The 16123-nt window shown below is 31.6% G+C and overlaps 2 protein-coding genes and 1 non-coding gene across 3 annotated transcripts; 2 read left to right on the forward strand and 1 right to left on the reverse strand.

The window, feature by feature from the left end:
* Positions 1–372: 372 nt before the first annotated feature.
* Positions 373–4182, reverse strand: Alg10 (alpha-1,2-glucosyltransferase Alg10). The gene is made up of 2 exons (XM_085200341.1): positions 2480–4182; positions 373–2301 (listed from the first exon to the last, which is right to left on the reverse strand). The coding sequence occupies exon 2, from the start codon at positions 2280–2282 to the stop codon at positions 840–842; it is 1443 nt and encodes a 480-aa protein (XP_085056467.1). The 5' UTR covers positions 2283–2301; positions 2480–4182; the 3' UTR covers positions 373–839.
* Positions 4183–4407: 225 nt separating this feature from the next.
* LOC146530474 (uncharacterized) lies at positions 4408–15920 on the forward strand. Its single transcript, XM_085200334.1, has 13 exons — positions 4408–4733; positions 5072–5231; positions 5637–7066; positions 7409–7527; positions 8594–8727; positions 8911–9018; positions 9397–9511; positions 11930–12065; positions 12286–12439; positions 12782–12884; positions 13107–13226; positions 13744–13952; positions 14362–15920. Exons 1-13 carry the CDS (start codon positions 4573–4575, stop codon positions 15661–15663), a joined length of 4251 nt encoding a protein of 1416 aa, XP_085056460.1. The 5' UTR covers positions 4408–4572; the 3' UTR covers positions 15664–15920.
* TRNAL-AAG (transfer RNA leucine (anticodon AAG)) lies at positions 11440–11521 on the forward strand. The gene has a single exon. It is a non-coding gene; the product is annotated as a tRNA-Leu (tRNA).
* Positions 15921–16123: the final 203 nt, after the last annotated feature.

Below are 16123 nucleotides of genomic sequence, written 5' to 3' on the forward strand. Positions count from 1 at the left end.
AAATCTGCTAAAAGCGAAAATGGAGTGTCTTATTATTAACACAAGTGTCTCTTATATTGTATGTAATATAATTACATAATTAAGCTATATATCTTCGGTTTAACTTTAAAGAAACATCAGGAAACAAAGTCGGCTTTAATAAATCTATGAAAATATAATATGTATCATCAGGGTTTTATAATTTCGAAAATCGATTTGTATTCTCTATTCTTTTAACCTTTGATTTTTTACACATTCGAATTTAAAATGGTATAACGAAAATACAAAAACTGATTTAACAAGTTCACACTCTAAGCCGACGATATAGTAATATAGCTTTGTTTGACTTTAACAGTCTCAAGAAAGGATTAGGAAATAATAAAAACAACAAAATCACGATTACAGATATATTCATAATCACGACATTTAATTGAATGATAATAATTGTTTTTATACAGACATATAAAAATTAAATGCACAATATGACAGACTCCAAGTCAGATGTGACAAACATTTTATTTATTTCATTTTCAATTATCTTTAGCTTAGCTTAGACAGTCTGGTTTCAGGGATTTACTTAATGAATAATACTAATTATGATTATTAACGTTACACGCATATTTATTAATACTAATTAATATTACATATATTAATTTACCATATAAATTAATATCAGAGACTAAAAAAGATAAAAGAAAAAAAAGATAAAAGAAAAAAAAGATAAAAAGATTTGACACTCTTTCACAATAACATTTATAAAATAAATAAAATTTCTCCAAAATAACAAAAAACACACTACAAACAGAAATTACACAGAAAAATCTTATTTTTCCATTATTTTGCTTATTATCGAACACATTTTACCATATTAGCCTTTGAGGTTCTTTGAAATCCTTCCAAAATATCTCTTTGGTAAAGAAAAGGTAGAAAGTTACAGCATTTATTAAGGAATACCAAATAAATTCAGTAATAACTATTTTATATGACGGCTGAATGAATCTCAATCTTATTATAATGAATGGGACTAGAAAATATCTTATTTCAACAAGCTTCTGGAAGACTAACACCATAAACATACTAACACAGTATGGCACCAAAAACGAAATACAGTTTTGATCTTTCAAATTATCATAAACACTGAATAATAAGAAAATGTACACAGGTATTGTTGCATATATAGCAAAGTCATATTTACCGAACCATCGATTCCATATATAAAATATGTAATGCCTATTATCTGCTAATAAATATGGATGAACAATTGTATTAAAATGTATTATAATAGCAAATATGGTAGCAAAGTATAACATATTAATTTTATTATATAACATCAATCTTATAGTACTTCTGAGCTTGGCAAGAATATATGGTAAAGCAAAGACACCATAAAATAACAAAAAATACAAAAGCTGTGGCAAATGAATTGTCATCTGATGAGCTGATTTATCTCCTACGACTATCGAACCATTGTGGTATAGAAAAACTAGAAATAAAACTAAAATTGCCACTTGCTGTATCATAACATACCAAGTTGAAATGGATATGAATGGGAAGAAATTTATGAAATATGTTGACATATGATGTTTTATAGCTATTATAAGATCTAACATGCCATAATAACGTTTCAATTTAGATGGATCTATATCACGAGCTATAAGGGATCTCTTGCCTATAATAGTTTTATTTAAATATTTATTTCCATAAACTCTTGAGCTTCTTATTAATAAATCTAGTAACTTATGTCCTAATACCATTGCAACCCAAACTATGTTTGTTTGTCTCATAAGAACGCTCCATGTACCAACAATTAGTATTAACCATTTGCTCTTATTTATAACACAAAGTTGAGAAAATAGTAATAAAAATAATAAAGACAATGTGTCTGTGTAATAAACATGTGAGAAAAAGTATAAAGGTGGCAAGATTGCCAGATTTAGAGCCTGCATTACAATTTTTAACCTGCTTTCATTGTAATAGCCGTAAATAAATTTCAAAATCGATGAAAATAGAAGAAAATTGAAACTGGATGCAACTAAATTTACAAATCTTAAATTATAAGTGTTGCAAGGGAAGTAGAAACCCACTAGAGCTGCTGACACTAAGTACAGACCGGGTAAAGTAGTTATTTTCGGATCCCAATGAGAAAAGTTACCATTACAGTAAGATATGCCTTGAGGTATGTGGAAAAGTTCATCAACAACTATTTGTGAGGTCTCATACACTTTATCGAATATAAATTTTGATGCAGAGAAGTATATACCCACTGCCATGAAGACGTAGCAGTAGTATTTAGTGCCCTTCATTTTAGACAAATTTCTAGACCTGTAATAGATTAAATTTATACATAACAATGATGTTAAGCGATAATTACATACAATTAATATGAAAATAAACACTAATCACAAAAATAATTACAAGTTTTTGAATAAAAAACCTGTTGATAACAGGTTAACATGCCGGTGAAAATTTTCTACATTATAACAATGTAAACTGTAAATACCTTTTAGTATATGGGAATCTGATGAATTAAAGCCGTACCGCACGTAGTTTACGCTTAAAATTATCACAATCTTATATCAAAATGATGTTTCATTTGCTTATTTATCCCAAAAATATGTTATTTCGCTATAACTGAGCAATGTAAGGCGGCATTTTCTGACAGTTAGAAAAAATGCCCACACATCCACACAAAGAGGGAACAAAAAAGTTTATATTGATTTTCGATACACTATGGTTTTATGTTATTGATTTTATAAAGCTTCTAATAAGTGCTATTATAATGAAAATATAATATATTTCGTATTATTTTTTACATTTGAAGTAAACCAGCCGGCACCGTATGTAGCATAAAAATATGGTGTTTATAGTCTGGCAAATATGTTATTGATAATGGGAAGCACGCGCGGCAAATTGCGCAGAAAGCGTATTTTGATGTCTGCACATAGACACCCGCTCACGCCGGACCGATCCCCCGTAAGGGCTCGCGGGGAATCGTTACGGGGTGTGACCGGGCTACGGTACAGTCGAGTGCAACGCTATCAGTTCATTACTATGAAATATGAATATAATATCATATGATAGCATCATATATACGGAATGGCGTAGTAGAGCATATTTATCTAGTAATATTATAAAAATTAGTAAAAAACACCAAAGCAACATGCAAAATATGGTAAATTGAAAAATTAAATAAAACACTGAATTAAATTATTATAATGAGGCCACATATAAATCTTCTCAATCCAAATTCAATAAAAAAGTAAAATTTAAAAAGTAAATTTAATATATAAAACAAGCAAACAAATACAAGATTTTGGCGATAGGTAACATGCAAAATCAACTTATGGGTAAGTAAAAAATTTTTGAAATAATGGAAATAGAGGTCTTAACAAATAAATTATGTTAATAAATTATATCTCCAAATTAAATCAAAATTTTATTACCGTTTTATTTAAAACGTTAATTAATGCATGCAAGAAAGTAAAAAATAAAAATTAACAAATAATAAAGCAAATAATCAAAACGGTAAAAGGCATTTTTGTTTACAATTAATTATATTCTTGTTTGAACAATATAGTGTGAGCTCGATTGTACCTTTAAAGATGTGTGGGTGCGAATTTCCTGTAAGGACGTAGCGCTTACACTGACGCAAATGGCAAACTATGGCAAAGGGATACCGCACTCTCATTTTTTGTACCTCAAAATTTATTGAAATAATTTACCCAAGATTATTTTCTTTTATATAATCTTTAAAAAGTTTAAATATTGCCAGATATTTCTTTATTCATATTGCAAAGTTTATAAGCTTGTATTATGCACACTGAATGTTTATGTTGTACATAAGTGTGTATATAGTATATACACATATACGTAAATATCATGTGCCATTAGTTATATAAGCAGAAGCTTAGAATTGATTAATTATTTATTGAGTCAAAAATGTTATTATACTTTTCGGGCTAGTCTTGATTTTATTCTCGACAACAATGTATGAAACAGCTGATTATTTTGCGATATTTAGATATCCTCATTAAATTTTCGTTTTGTATAATTTACTACAACATAAACATGATCAGATATTTTAATTATGGTATAGGTAAATGTGATTTGCTAAGCGTGAGGTAAAACAACATAACAGGTAACACTGATCGAACGTTCTCTGCGCATACGTATACTGCGCAATTTACCGCGCGCGCTTCCCATTATCAATAACATATTTGCCAGACTATACTTTTAGTTAGTATAAACTGCTGTTTAAAATATCAAAAAAGAATGTTCTACATTAAATCGGTTGTAAGATTTAATTTTTTACCTTTATATAACTTCATATAGCAATTAACATTTATTTAATTTTTAATGGTATGTTACGGTTTTATAATTAAAATTTTTTTATGTTTGCCAAAAAGCCAAATTGTCTATTAACAATTCTGTCATTTTGACAGAAGTTACAAATTATAAACGGTCGTTTCAATTTGAAATACTTATTTCATTTTCGATGTATAATGATCGCTATAAATTAAGAACTGGACTGATATATAATAATTCTTATAGTGTAAAAGTTTTATTTAAGACAATAATGTTAGTTTAATTATAATGGAGGCGAATAATTTTATTGCAAAAATAAAAGCGAGTGGTGGTGCTAGTGACATATACGATATAGCCGAAAGTTTTGAAGAATATCATGATATATTAGTGAAATTATCATCCAAAGATAAGGCCTCGTTTTCTTTGAACGTGTTGTGTATTTTATGCAGGTGACTTATTTATATATTTTGAATAGTAACATTTTTTTAAATAATAATAACTTTATTATTATTTTTAAATACTACGTCGCTACATGTCGCATAGTTTCATACAATATGTAATTCAACAATATTTCTATACAGTTCTGTAAATGTAATCAAAATACAAATGTTATTTATCTTCAAATTCTTCACCGATCCAACTAGACGAAAGGCGTTGTCGATTTGCATCACCACACTCTTCATGCAAAGCCTATAAAAAGAAATTAACATACTTTTCTTGTACAATAACCATAAAAACTTTGGTATTGAGTCCTCAATGAAAATAAAATGAAATATTTATATTTTAGAAACCTAGACAAAGTGCCAAAATGGCGAGAGAGTATTGACAATAAGGAACTATTAAAACTTAGCATACAATGTGTAAGACAGACTCGTATATTAGAAGGGCCAGATCGAGTCAAGACTTTAGCATGTATATATCATATACACAAACATATTGTGAAACAAGTAAGTTATAAATAAGCTAAGAATATAAATGTTTCTTAACAGCTTAATACTTCTCCTGCATGTCTACCAGGGCTGAAAAATAACAATAAATTAAACCTTGTCACTCCCCTAATGATTGAATCCATAACCATCACATTAATCAAACATTGATATGGTGAAGAGGCACACATGCGTGAATGTAAACACAATGAGTTGTGGGTTAGATTCCCACGCACATATTTAATAAATAAGGTTTAATATAATAATAAACAATGAATTTTCTTCCTGGCGAAGCTGCTATATGCAGAAATATCACCGACTATTATCTAAATTTTTTACCATCTGCCATGTATATACGTAAATGTTATATAATAAATGTTAACATGTTAAAATATTATATTGTTGTAATTTGTATTTAATTTTCAGAATTCCTCAATACCACCAGAGCTTGTACTTAAATTATCATTCATGCCATTTGAATCTTATGATTTATTAACAGAACATTGCCAAACCTACTGGAGTATTTTGGTTGATAGATTGACATACATTGACAAATTAAAAACTTTAAAAATGCCCATACTTAAACTATTATCTAAATTGACAGAAGATATCATCAAAACAATAGAAATATATGATACAGTGCAATTTTGCACTAATTTATTGCAATTTTTAATAAAAAGAATGCATTTTTTATTCAATGACTGGGCTAAAGAATTGAATGTGGTTTATAGAGAGATTATTGACACCATTTTAAAAAAAGATTTAAATAGCTTTAAAAAAATAACAGAACAAGAATGTATGGACTTATACATGAAAATTAACAATATTATATTTGTAATAATGGATAATTCATTGAAAAACAATTTTAAAAGTCCATCAGTTGAAAGTTTTATGAAATTATGTTTAAATCTTCTTGGACATAAACCAGATATGTTCCATTGTTTTCAAACATTCTATATGAATTCTTTTTGCTGTATCCTAAAAGATAGAACTAATTCATCTTTGTTAGAGAATGGAATAAATAATTTACTAGTTTCCTTTGAAATTACTGAAAAATTGGGCTATAAAAATACTTTATATGTAACATATCCATATATAAGTCAACTTTTTAGACTATTTTTGGATAATATACTAAATGAAAAATCAAATCAAATTTTAACAGTGACTGCGCAGGAGAGCTGTTTGAAATTAATAAAACTTTTAATAGACAAATCAAAGAGAACAATTCAGTTATCAAAATGTGAGAATTGTAAAGCAAAATCGGGGCTACACGATTCGTTGCGCTTGTCTTTCCTCATAAAAAACTTTATAATCATATCGGCAGATAATAAAATCGATATTTTAAATAACATGCCTATTTATTATGATTTAGTTGAACAACAATATTTAATTTTGAACAAACTAAAATCAATAGGTTGCCCGAATAATGAGAAATGCTTCAGGAAATTACAAACAGACATACACAATACTGCGATTTTGTTAAATAGAACTCAAATTTACGATTATTCAATAAAATTATTTGATATTTATTTAAAAAATGAATTGGTTAATATAAATAATGATGGTGAATCAAAGAATATTAGTCGAGCGTTATATAATAAGAGTATTTGCGAAATGGACTTTAAGTTGTATGAAAGTTCATTAAAAAATGCATTTTTGAGTTTAATTTTTGCTTTGCCCGACGGCTTGAGCTCGGAAAAGTTTTTGAGTTTAGTAATGGACATAAAGGCTAAGGCGTTGAAAAATAATGATAATAATGATTTACAAATGATGTCTGTATTGAATGTATGTGAATCATTATATGATGATAATTTATATGGGAATTTGAAGCCTTTCATGAAAAATTTGAAATTTAGGTAAGTTTGATGATAAGAAAAATATTTTATTAAGTTTCACGCTTCTTCCGTAACTTCAAATATTTTATTTAGTTATAATAAGACTGAACTCAGCGCAGCGTTAACAGAATGAAAATATTAAATATTTTATTTCTTCTAATCCACAATCTGTCGCGCGTCGTTAGAGTCGCACTCTTGCTCCGCGACTGGACTAAAAAAAATATAAATAACTTAAATGAATATTGTACAGAACTCCCAAAAATAAAAGTTTTCATGAATACATATTTTCACATCTACGAAAAATAAATAGCCTAAAATGTTGTATCTTAACAGTAACTTTTTTTTGAATTATGTTTTTTTCAGTTCTTTGTTAAAACATGAATTTTCAATGTACACCAAATTGTGGCCCTCAATAGCTCCTATAGCGGGTGTTTCGACGTCTTTATATGATTTACTAACGAATAAACATACTTGGATGAAAGGTAATTATTATATATTTAATATTAAATAAAAAAAACATGGAAATATTTGTGTAGCATTTGAAATTTCAAAAATCGTAATAATCCTACATTATTTTTCCGTTTCAAAATCTATATATTTGAAAATAGTGGGGAATGGAAGTATCCTAACACTAGGTTCTCATGTTACCTCTGCCTACCCGGCTATGCGCGGGGTACACCGTGAAGCTATTTTTCGAAAACTTACGATTATTCGAATCCGCATTTTTTATAGGACTGTAAGTCTTAGAATTCCACATAAATGAGTTTAATGAATAATCAGCTTCACACATAAAACAGCGTTGGCACACGGGACCTAGTGTTACGAGTCTCCGTTCCCCACTTTCAAGTCCTCCGAGTGGCGAAACTCGACGCCGGACTTTTCAACGAGAGTGAAGGAATTTAAAACTTAACTTCACGCTTCATCCCTAGCGGGGTAGTCATAGAGCGCGGAGCGCCAAACGCTACGGTCTCCACGTACCTCTTTTTCCTTGACCACTGTTATCAACTTCTTAATACATGCCCTCCAGGAGGTAATATTGCTTTTTCCTGTGTTTTCGAAGGTCACCCGAGCTCTTACCACTCAATTTTCCATCATAGATCTTCTTTGCCATTCTTTCATCACTCATTCGTTCGACATGCCCAAACCAGCTGAGTATGTTCTTCTTCATTCTCACCGTAACATCCTCGCTAGTCGACTCGCTAGAACCTTTGTCTTCATCATTCATATTTTTATCAAAACAAACTCATTTATTTATTTAAATTTTCAACATTCATGAGGCCGTCGTGGCGCAGGGTGGCAGGCACAAGGGTGTGACTGTAACGCGACGGTTGTGGGCTGGATCCCCACTCGAGATAATAAATTATTATTTATAAATAGTTTCATTTTTTCTGGTTTTTGAAAGAGATGCATAAAGGACGGAATGCAAGATCAGTGTAATATCAGGAAATGGGATATTTTAACATGTCATCACACTGAATTTCCTCTGCTTTCCCCGCTGTACGTGGGCTATTTGAAAAATATATTTTCAACGGTTTTTTTCTGTTTTAGCTGAAAATGAAGATATTTTACTTTGGACTTTATACGATGTTATGCTACAAACACCCTTATATGTCAGAGCAATACATAACGATAGTTACAAAGATATTGTTAGTAAATTATTGAGAAGAATTGAAGAAGGTTCGGTAAGATGTGACTTTTTATGGAGATTATTTATATTTTATGTTATGGTTTTTGTATTTAAGATTTTTTGTATTGGTCATGTTATGGTAATAGGCGAATAGGTTAAGTGGGGCAGCCTCGAGGCCAAGAATTTGGAGCCACAGCCATACCTTTTTAACTAATTATCTAATATTTTTTATTTTCAGACACATTCTTCTTTAGAAAAATTAGTTCATTCCACTTTATTATTCTTAAAATCCGAATACGATATAGCTGATGCCAGTCTGAAATACGGATGGAAGGTTACAGAACAAGTAAGTGATTTATTATTTTTTTTATGTTTACGCTGTTTCCCGCATAAAGCAGGGCAGGCAGAGAGAACCTGTAATGATATTCTTTTTACTGTCATATATCTCTACGCTCTAGTAACGACACACTGCACGTTCCGCCACTCAAGACACAGTATTCCGAATATTGAAAGATATGTTAGGAAAACGGATTGTGTTATCATATATGCGGTATACGGTGTGACGGTGTGAAGCTCTCTTTAAAACGAAATTGAACCTGTATTCTCTTAGAAAGTCATACACTACTAACTTGATTTTATTTGATATCCTTATTTATAAACAGTTATAACAGGTTCAATTCCCCTCACACGCAAAATTATTATAATATTATTTTCTAATTTTCAGGTTGATCCAAACCAAATACAAATAACAAGAACTATAGAACAAGAACATAACGCCTTGTCCCAAGCGTTTAAAGGTGTAGATATAATGACAGAGCTAGTGCCTCACTTGAAATCGGGTTAGTGACGAGATTCTCTGTATTTTAGTGACTTGCTGTATTTTTAGTTTTACTTTTTTATTACTATTATACTGTATCTTGCATATAGTAGGCTAAGCGGGAACCTAGTGTTAAGACATTCCATTATCCAGTTTTTGAGACATTATGTGTTGATAGGCGGAAGTCACTTTTATTTTCCCGCTAAGTGCGGTATTAAGTTAAGGTTCTTCACTCCATATATATACTTTTACGCATTCAATTTACAATTACACAATATAAATCGATACTTTTACCCATCGCTGTTTTAAACCTCAAATTCATCTAAAGTATAAAAGTTGTATTTGGAATTAAAATATTTACTACAACAGTCACATGCTGTGTGCTAATGCGCCACGTACATACATACATAGCTTCACGCTTTATCACTAGCGGAGTACTCGGAGAGAACGGAGCGCCAAACGCTGCGGTCTCTACATACCTCTTTCGCCTCTTCCACTGTCGTCAACCTCTTCATATATGCCCTCCGGGGATCCTTATGCTTTTTACGTGACCTTCCTCCAGTATCTTCGATACTAAGGTCAACCAAGATCTCCCCTATCTCACTTACCGCTATTTTTTCCGTCATAGATCTTTTTTACCATTCTTTCATCGCTCATTCGTTCGACGTGCCATCCTGCCTTCATTCTCCCTGTGATATCTTCACTAGTACCTGCCATTCTGTGTATCTCTTCATTGCGGATTCGATCAGCTAAGCTGACTCTGCAAATCCTACGACGAGATCGCATCTCCACGACACTCATTTTTCTTACATTCTTCTTCTATAATACCCACGTTTCGCTGACATATAACAACAACATCGGAACCAACACTGCATTACGTATGGCTTAGCGCGCGGCTGTGCAGACGTCACATCAATGCAGCTAAGGTTCCGTTAGCCCTATTACCGGCATACGCCTTTCATACAATACACCTTTCCACATCCATCTCGTGTCTTCCATCTCCACTGAACATACTTCCAAAATATACCACTTCGTTCACTTGTTCTAATATCTTACCATTTAAACTGATCTTGCATTCCGTCCTTTGTTCATCTCTTTACTGCGCCATGACGACGTACATTTTGTTATAATATTATCTATATATATATAAAAGGACATGTACCTGACTGACTGAGGTAAGACACATGCACAGCCGTAACCGCCGATGATAAAAACGTGAAATTTGGACAGATGTTTATTTTCGTAATCTGGACATCCACTAAGAAAAGATTTTGAAAAATTTTAACCCTAAAGGAGTTAAATAGGGGTTGCAAGTTTGTATGGATTTTTTTAAATCACCACCAACATTTATAAAATTTGAAATTCAGACTCTTAAAAATATTTCATTGAACACCTGTTTCACGATTTATTAGAATTTACCCCCTAAACTGAAAATAATTTAAAAAATATTCGTATGATTCAAGCGGGTGAAGCCGCGACGGTCCACTGGTAAGATATATTTTATTAAAATTTCACTTCTTGCAAGCAACCACAGAATGCTTGCAATTTTTCAGGGACAGAATACCCTCTCCCCTACCCGCCTGGTGTCACTGTATAGGCCAGTAGGGCTAACATCATTAACCTCCCGTTTGAAAAAAAACCCTTTTAAAATTGGTATATTAGATTTATTATTTTGGTTTTTATTTTTGTAATTTGGATGAAATTGAAGTGTAAAAAAGCGAATTTCAATTTATAAGTACTAATTTAAGTTGAGAAAAAAATTGAGGGTAAAAGGATGAATTTGGAGTGATAATTTTATATTAATAATAATAAAATGTCTTATTGGGAATAGAGTGTCTTAACACCAACCTGCTTTGTGCGGGATACAGCGTGAAGCTAAAAAAGAGATAGTTAATAATATATAAAAAATATAAATAATATAATGTGTTATATTGGGACATTGCATTCAATGGTAGCGTGGCCGAGCGGTCTAAGGCGCTGGTTTAAGGCACCAGTCTCTTCGGAGGCGTGGGTTCGAATCCCACCGCTGCCAATTTTTTTATATATATAAATTTTATATTTTTCTTATATTCTTTAAATTTGTGTTTACTTTTTTAATTAATTTATAAATAATTAAATGTATTGTATGCTAAAACTGTTATTATAATGATGTAAGTAAAATAGAAGTAAATAAAAAAATATAAATAAATATATGTATGAATTGAATAAAGTAATAAAAGCCATTTTCGATAGGTCAAAATGAAAAAGTCAAGTTTATCTTCGCAACACCTAAATTTGAAAATATTCTTTTTTATAATTGTTGATTTGCAATTGTTTATTGATTTTTTTCATAATATAAAAAATAATGTTATTTTATTTATTTATTATAAATTATTATTACATTAATAAAACCCCATCACAATATATAAATTTTTTTTTTTTTTTTTGTTTTAAATTTCAGAAAAATCCCCTTTAGTCGGTTACTCTTTACAAATATGTCAAATTGTCGTGCAACAGTTTCTTTTTATGCGTCGTTACATGCATGCATTGCATTTGGCGCGCATATGCTGTAATGTGGCTGAGATATGTAATGATGGGTGAGTATTTTTGTCCTCTGACGCAAAAAAGAGGAGATATTATTAGTGGTTTAATATTTTTTATTTAATTTTATATGTAAAAAAAACTTGGAATATCCCTTAAAATATAAATCTCATACAATAATAATTAATTATTGTACGACCATAATTGATAAACCCAATTGTATTCGAACACGTCGCCTAATATATTAAGCCCTAATAAATATTTTTCTTATTCCAGAGAAGCCTATATAAGAAACGCAACAGTTTTAACTAGTTTCATGACAAAAAATGGAGAATTTGGTGAAACAATGGCACAAGCAATGAAATATTGTAAAGGATTAATGAAGAATGTTGACTTAGATGTTATATTGAATTTTCTATGTGAAGTTGCTGTAAGTGCAGTATATATATGCAGTATGTGCAGTATATTATAGCACTATATATAAATAAATTTGCTTGATTGTAAACACGACGGTTGCGGGTTCGATCTCCAATCGGCACAATCAACTATTTTCAATTTCGCTATTCTGATAACAATACTATATCAAATTCAGGCTGATAGTGGATAGTAGTGAAGGAGTGTCTCGACACTACTCGGTTCTTTCTGCCTAACCTATTACAGGCGGGATACAGCGTGAAAAGTAAACCAAAATAGGGAGTTAAGAAAGTAGATGTTATATTTATTAAATTAAGTCTATTTTGAATTATGCTCTTTCAGTATTTTTTTTTAACAGATGTATCACGCGAAGTGTGGAAAAATAAGTATTTCAGCGGGTTTAGTGCAAATGGTCCAAATTAAATTATTACAAATATCAGAAGAGAAACCAGATTTAAATGGTATGAATTTTTTTTCTCCTTTCTATTGTTTATTGTGTTAAGAAATGTATCTTTATTTGTTTTATTTAAATTATTTCTGAAACACTACGAGGCTATCGTGACACAGTGTTACATCAAGTAAATAAACGCAAAGGTTGTGGGTTCGATTCCCATTCGAGGAGTGATAATATTGAAAGTTATTAATAGTTAAGTATTAAAATTTTCATATATTTTTTATTTCAGTGTCACTCTCAACAGGCAGCTTAATGAGAGCTCAGTTTATGCTCAGACCCGACTCCGGGCTGAGCTTTTTGAGCGCGCTCAATGGAATACAGAGACATTATTTATCGTTCTCCAGTAATTGTAAGTACTTTTTTATATATTTTAGAGTGCCATAGTCAAGTAAAGAAGGCAAATATCAATTTATTTTTTAATTACTTTTTTCTCGAAGTGCTTTATATAATACTTATTATTTGTTCTTAGAATACGTATAAAATATTTTTATTGAACCCTTCTATAATCACATCATCACTCCGTTCCCATTAAAACACCTCCGTTTCCCAATTTCCGCCGAATTTTGGCAGCATTGCATGTTTAGTGGTGGACCTCAACGCCGCACTTCGCCTCGTAACGAGAGTGAGAAAATATGAAATATATCAATACCTCCAGTGGAACTCAAATCCACAACCCCCTGTACCACAACTGGCCTCTATGTGAACTTTTTCGTAACATTGTTGACTCGGGAGTAAAATATTCAAAAGTGAAAAAATGTCCAAAATCAAATTGCGCAGCCATCTCCAATAAAACGAAGAGCGGCCACGACTCGTCGATCGTGCTGTATTTTATCTTATATTAAAGTCGATTAAATAAAACTACACAGCTTCTCGTTGGGCACACCGTCGAGTGCTTACACTGTTCGCGCTGCATAATGCCGGTGTCGCGACACTACGCGCGGTTTGCGGCGCTCGCGGGTTACGCACGTGGCGGCGTGCGGCGGCGGCTGCGGCGCCGCGCACCCGCTTCGCAGCGTTTAACGCCGCTGACGCTGCGGCGCTCGCTTTGCACCCCGCTGCGTTGGATCATGCACAGGTTCGTTTGACATTATAGTGTAATTTTATAATTTTTAACTTAGCATAAGTTATTCGTTTGTGTATATAAGTATGTATTCTTGTTTATCATTTTAAATTTTTTCATTTTGTTATAATGTTGCTATCATTTGCTTGGATAGCTGTTTTATAACACTTTCTGACGTAAGATTTCAATGTAATGTGATTAGTCTTGTCCATACATAAAAACCAAATACATAAAAATACTTTTTCTCCCATTACACAGTAGACAAAAAATATGTTTTGCTTTTGATTTTTGTTTTCATCTTCAAACAAAATATATAAATAATCCCACGAAAAAATACTAAACTCATAATCAGACAGTCGCAGTTCGTAATCCTCATACTATTAATTAAACTAAACTAAAATAACTAAAACCCAATTAATTACAGGTAACAATCGAGAACCATTTAAAATACGTCCTCGGCATCCGACCAAGCACGGACACAACATACAACAACACACTGAAACACGACCATCACACACCAAAACACACAAATTTGGAGACGATGAGAGACTCCATGATGAAGAGCAACCAGACGAGTCCTTCCTTCCCATGTATAACGGTACCCAGGTTCAAATCCCCGGAGTTTTTAGATCACATGCAGTGTATATGCCACTCTTGTAATCCGCCATGTTTGATTTTAACTTGCTTCACGTTTTACTTAGAATCTTCTATGTATTATAGAGCTAAAGAGCTTGATATTGCTAAGACTTACCTTAGTGGTACACTTAATATGTTTGAAGAAACTGAAATTAGATTAAATAATATAATTAAAGAGTCCAAATTTGATGATTCAGTTAGAAATGTATTGAAAAGTTATTACGTGAGAGAATTTACAGAGATTTTCATAGAATTTTTGCTTGAATACGCTAGTTTTGAATTATCCCAAGGCGAATTTGAAAAGGCCGATGAATTTATTATAAAAATACACGAAACAATACCAGAAGGTGATACAATTGATGATTATTTAAAGAACGATATACTTAATATAATGGTTACATCAGCGAGAATGCGTAACGCAAAGAAATTTGTAGAGACTGGCTTAGAAATCGAAATGGAAAATCTAAAATTAACACCGACTAACGAAACAGAAATACCGAAAACCCCAGAAACCAAATATTTACCGAAAATAGAAACCTTGAAAATAGTCAAAGACGAAGAGATACTGAAAAAACGTAAAGTGATCAAATTGAACTTAGACGAAGCGAGCTCCGAGGAAACTGAGAAACCGGTCAAACCTACAAAACCAAAATTCAAAGTGCCGGTGCCGGTGACAACTAAGCCGGCCTTAGAAACTATCACACCGAGGAGAACTAGGTCGAAACCAGACATAACTATACAAAAACCATCGCCTGAAGAACCAGATTTCAATATTTTCACACCAAATACGGAAAAATCTGTATTTTTAACTCCCTGTCAGAACACTCCCGCTGAACAATTCTTCACACCAATGACGTCACTGAAAACATATTCAAAACGAATCGTAAAAAATCTCGAATCGGAATTCTTAACTCCAAAGCTAGAAAAGGAGAATAAAACCAAGAAAACAAGTAAAGTGAAAAGTGGCTCCCTCAAAACCCCAAAAGACAAAAGGTCTCTAATAAGGAGCACTAGTCCGGGAAAGTTGGTTGAGGAGAAACCTGTCTCTAGACCGAGACGAATTAGACAACCGGTTTTAGAAGATAAATAGCGTTTATGGATACTAAATAACATGTCTGGGAACATTATGAATTCGAATAGATAACCGTGATTAGATATTACTTAAGTTCGGAAAAGAAAAGAAACCGTTTTTAAAGTTGACGAATTAGAGAACCGGTTTTTCAACAACAATAATAATAATAATTAATAAAAAATGTGAGGAAAAACCATTTTAAAACCTAGACAACCAGATAAATACCCATTTTAATATAAAAAAATATTAGTATTTTAATAAATGTGAAATTTCAAGTTTTTTATTATTTCCTTCCTTTTTGATTTATAAACGATTGCTTATAATAAACTTAAAATGATAATGTTATTAGAATACCAAAAATAATTTAGATCATTTCCTCACCCTGGTAGGTCATAGCGTGGTGTGAATGTATGAACATTGCAATGTCGAATTCCAGCGAAAATTTTAACAATGTGTGCCAAGCACTAGAATCCCCTCT

The sequence above is a fragment of the Heliconius melpomene genome, chromosome 17 (genome assembly GCF_056956725.1).
Source record: "Heliconius melpomene rosina isolate 202511_hmr_F chromosome 17, ASM5695672v1, whole genome shotgun sequence".
NCBI lineage: Eukaryota > Metazoa > Arthropoda > Insecta > Lepidoptera > Nymphalidae > Heliconius > Heliconius melpomene.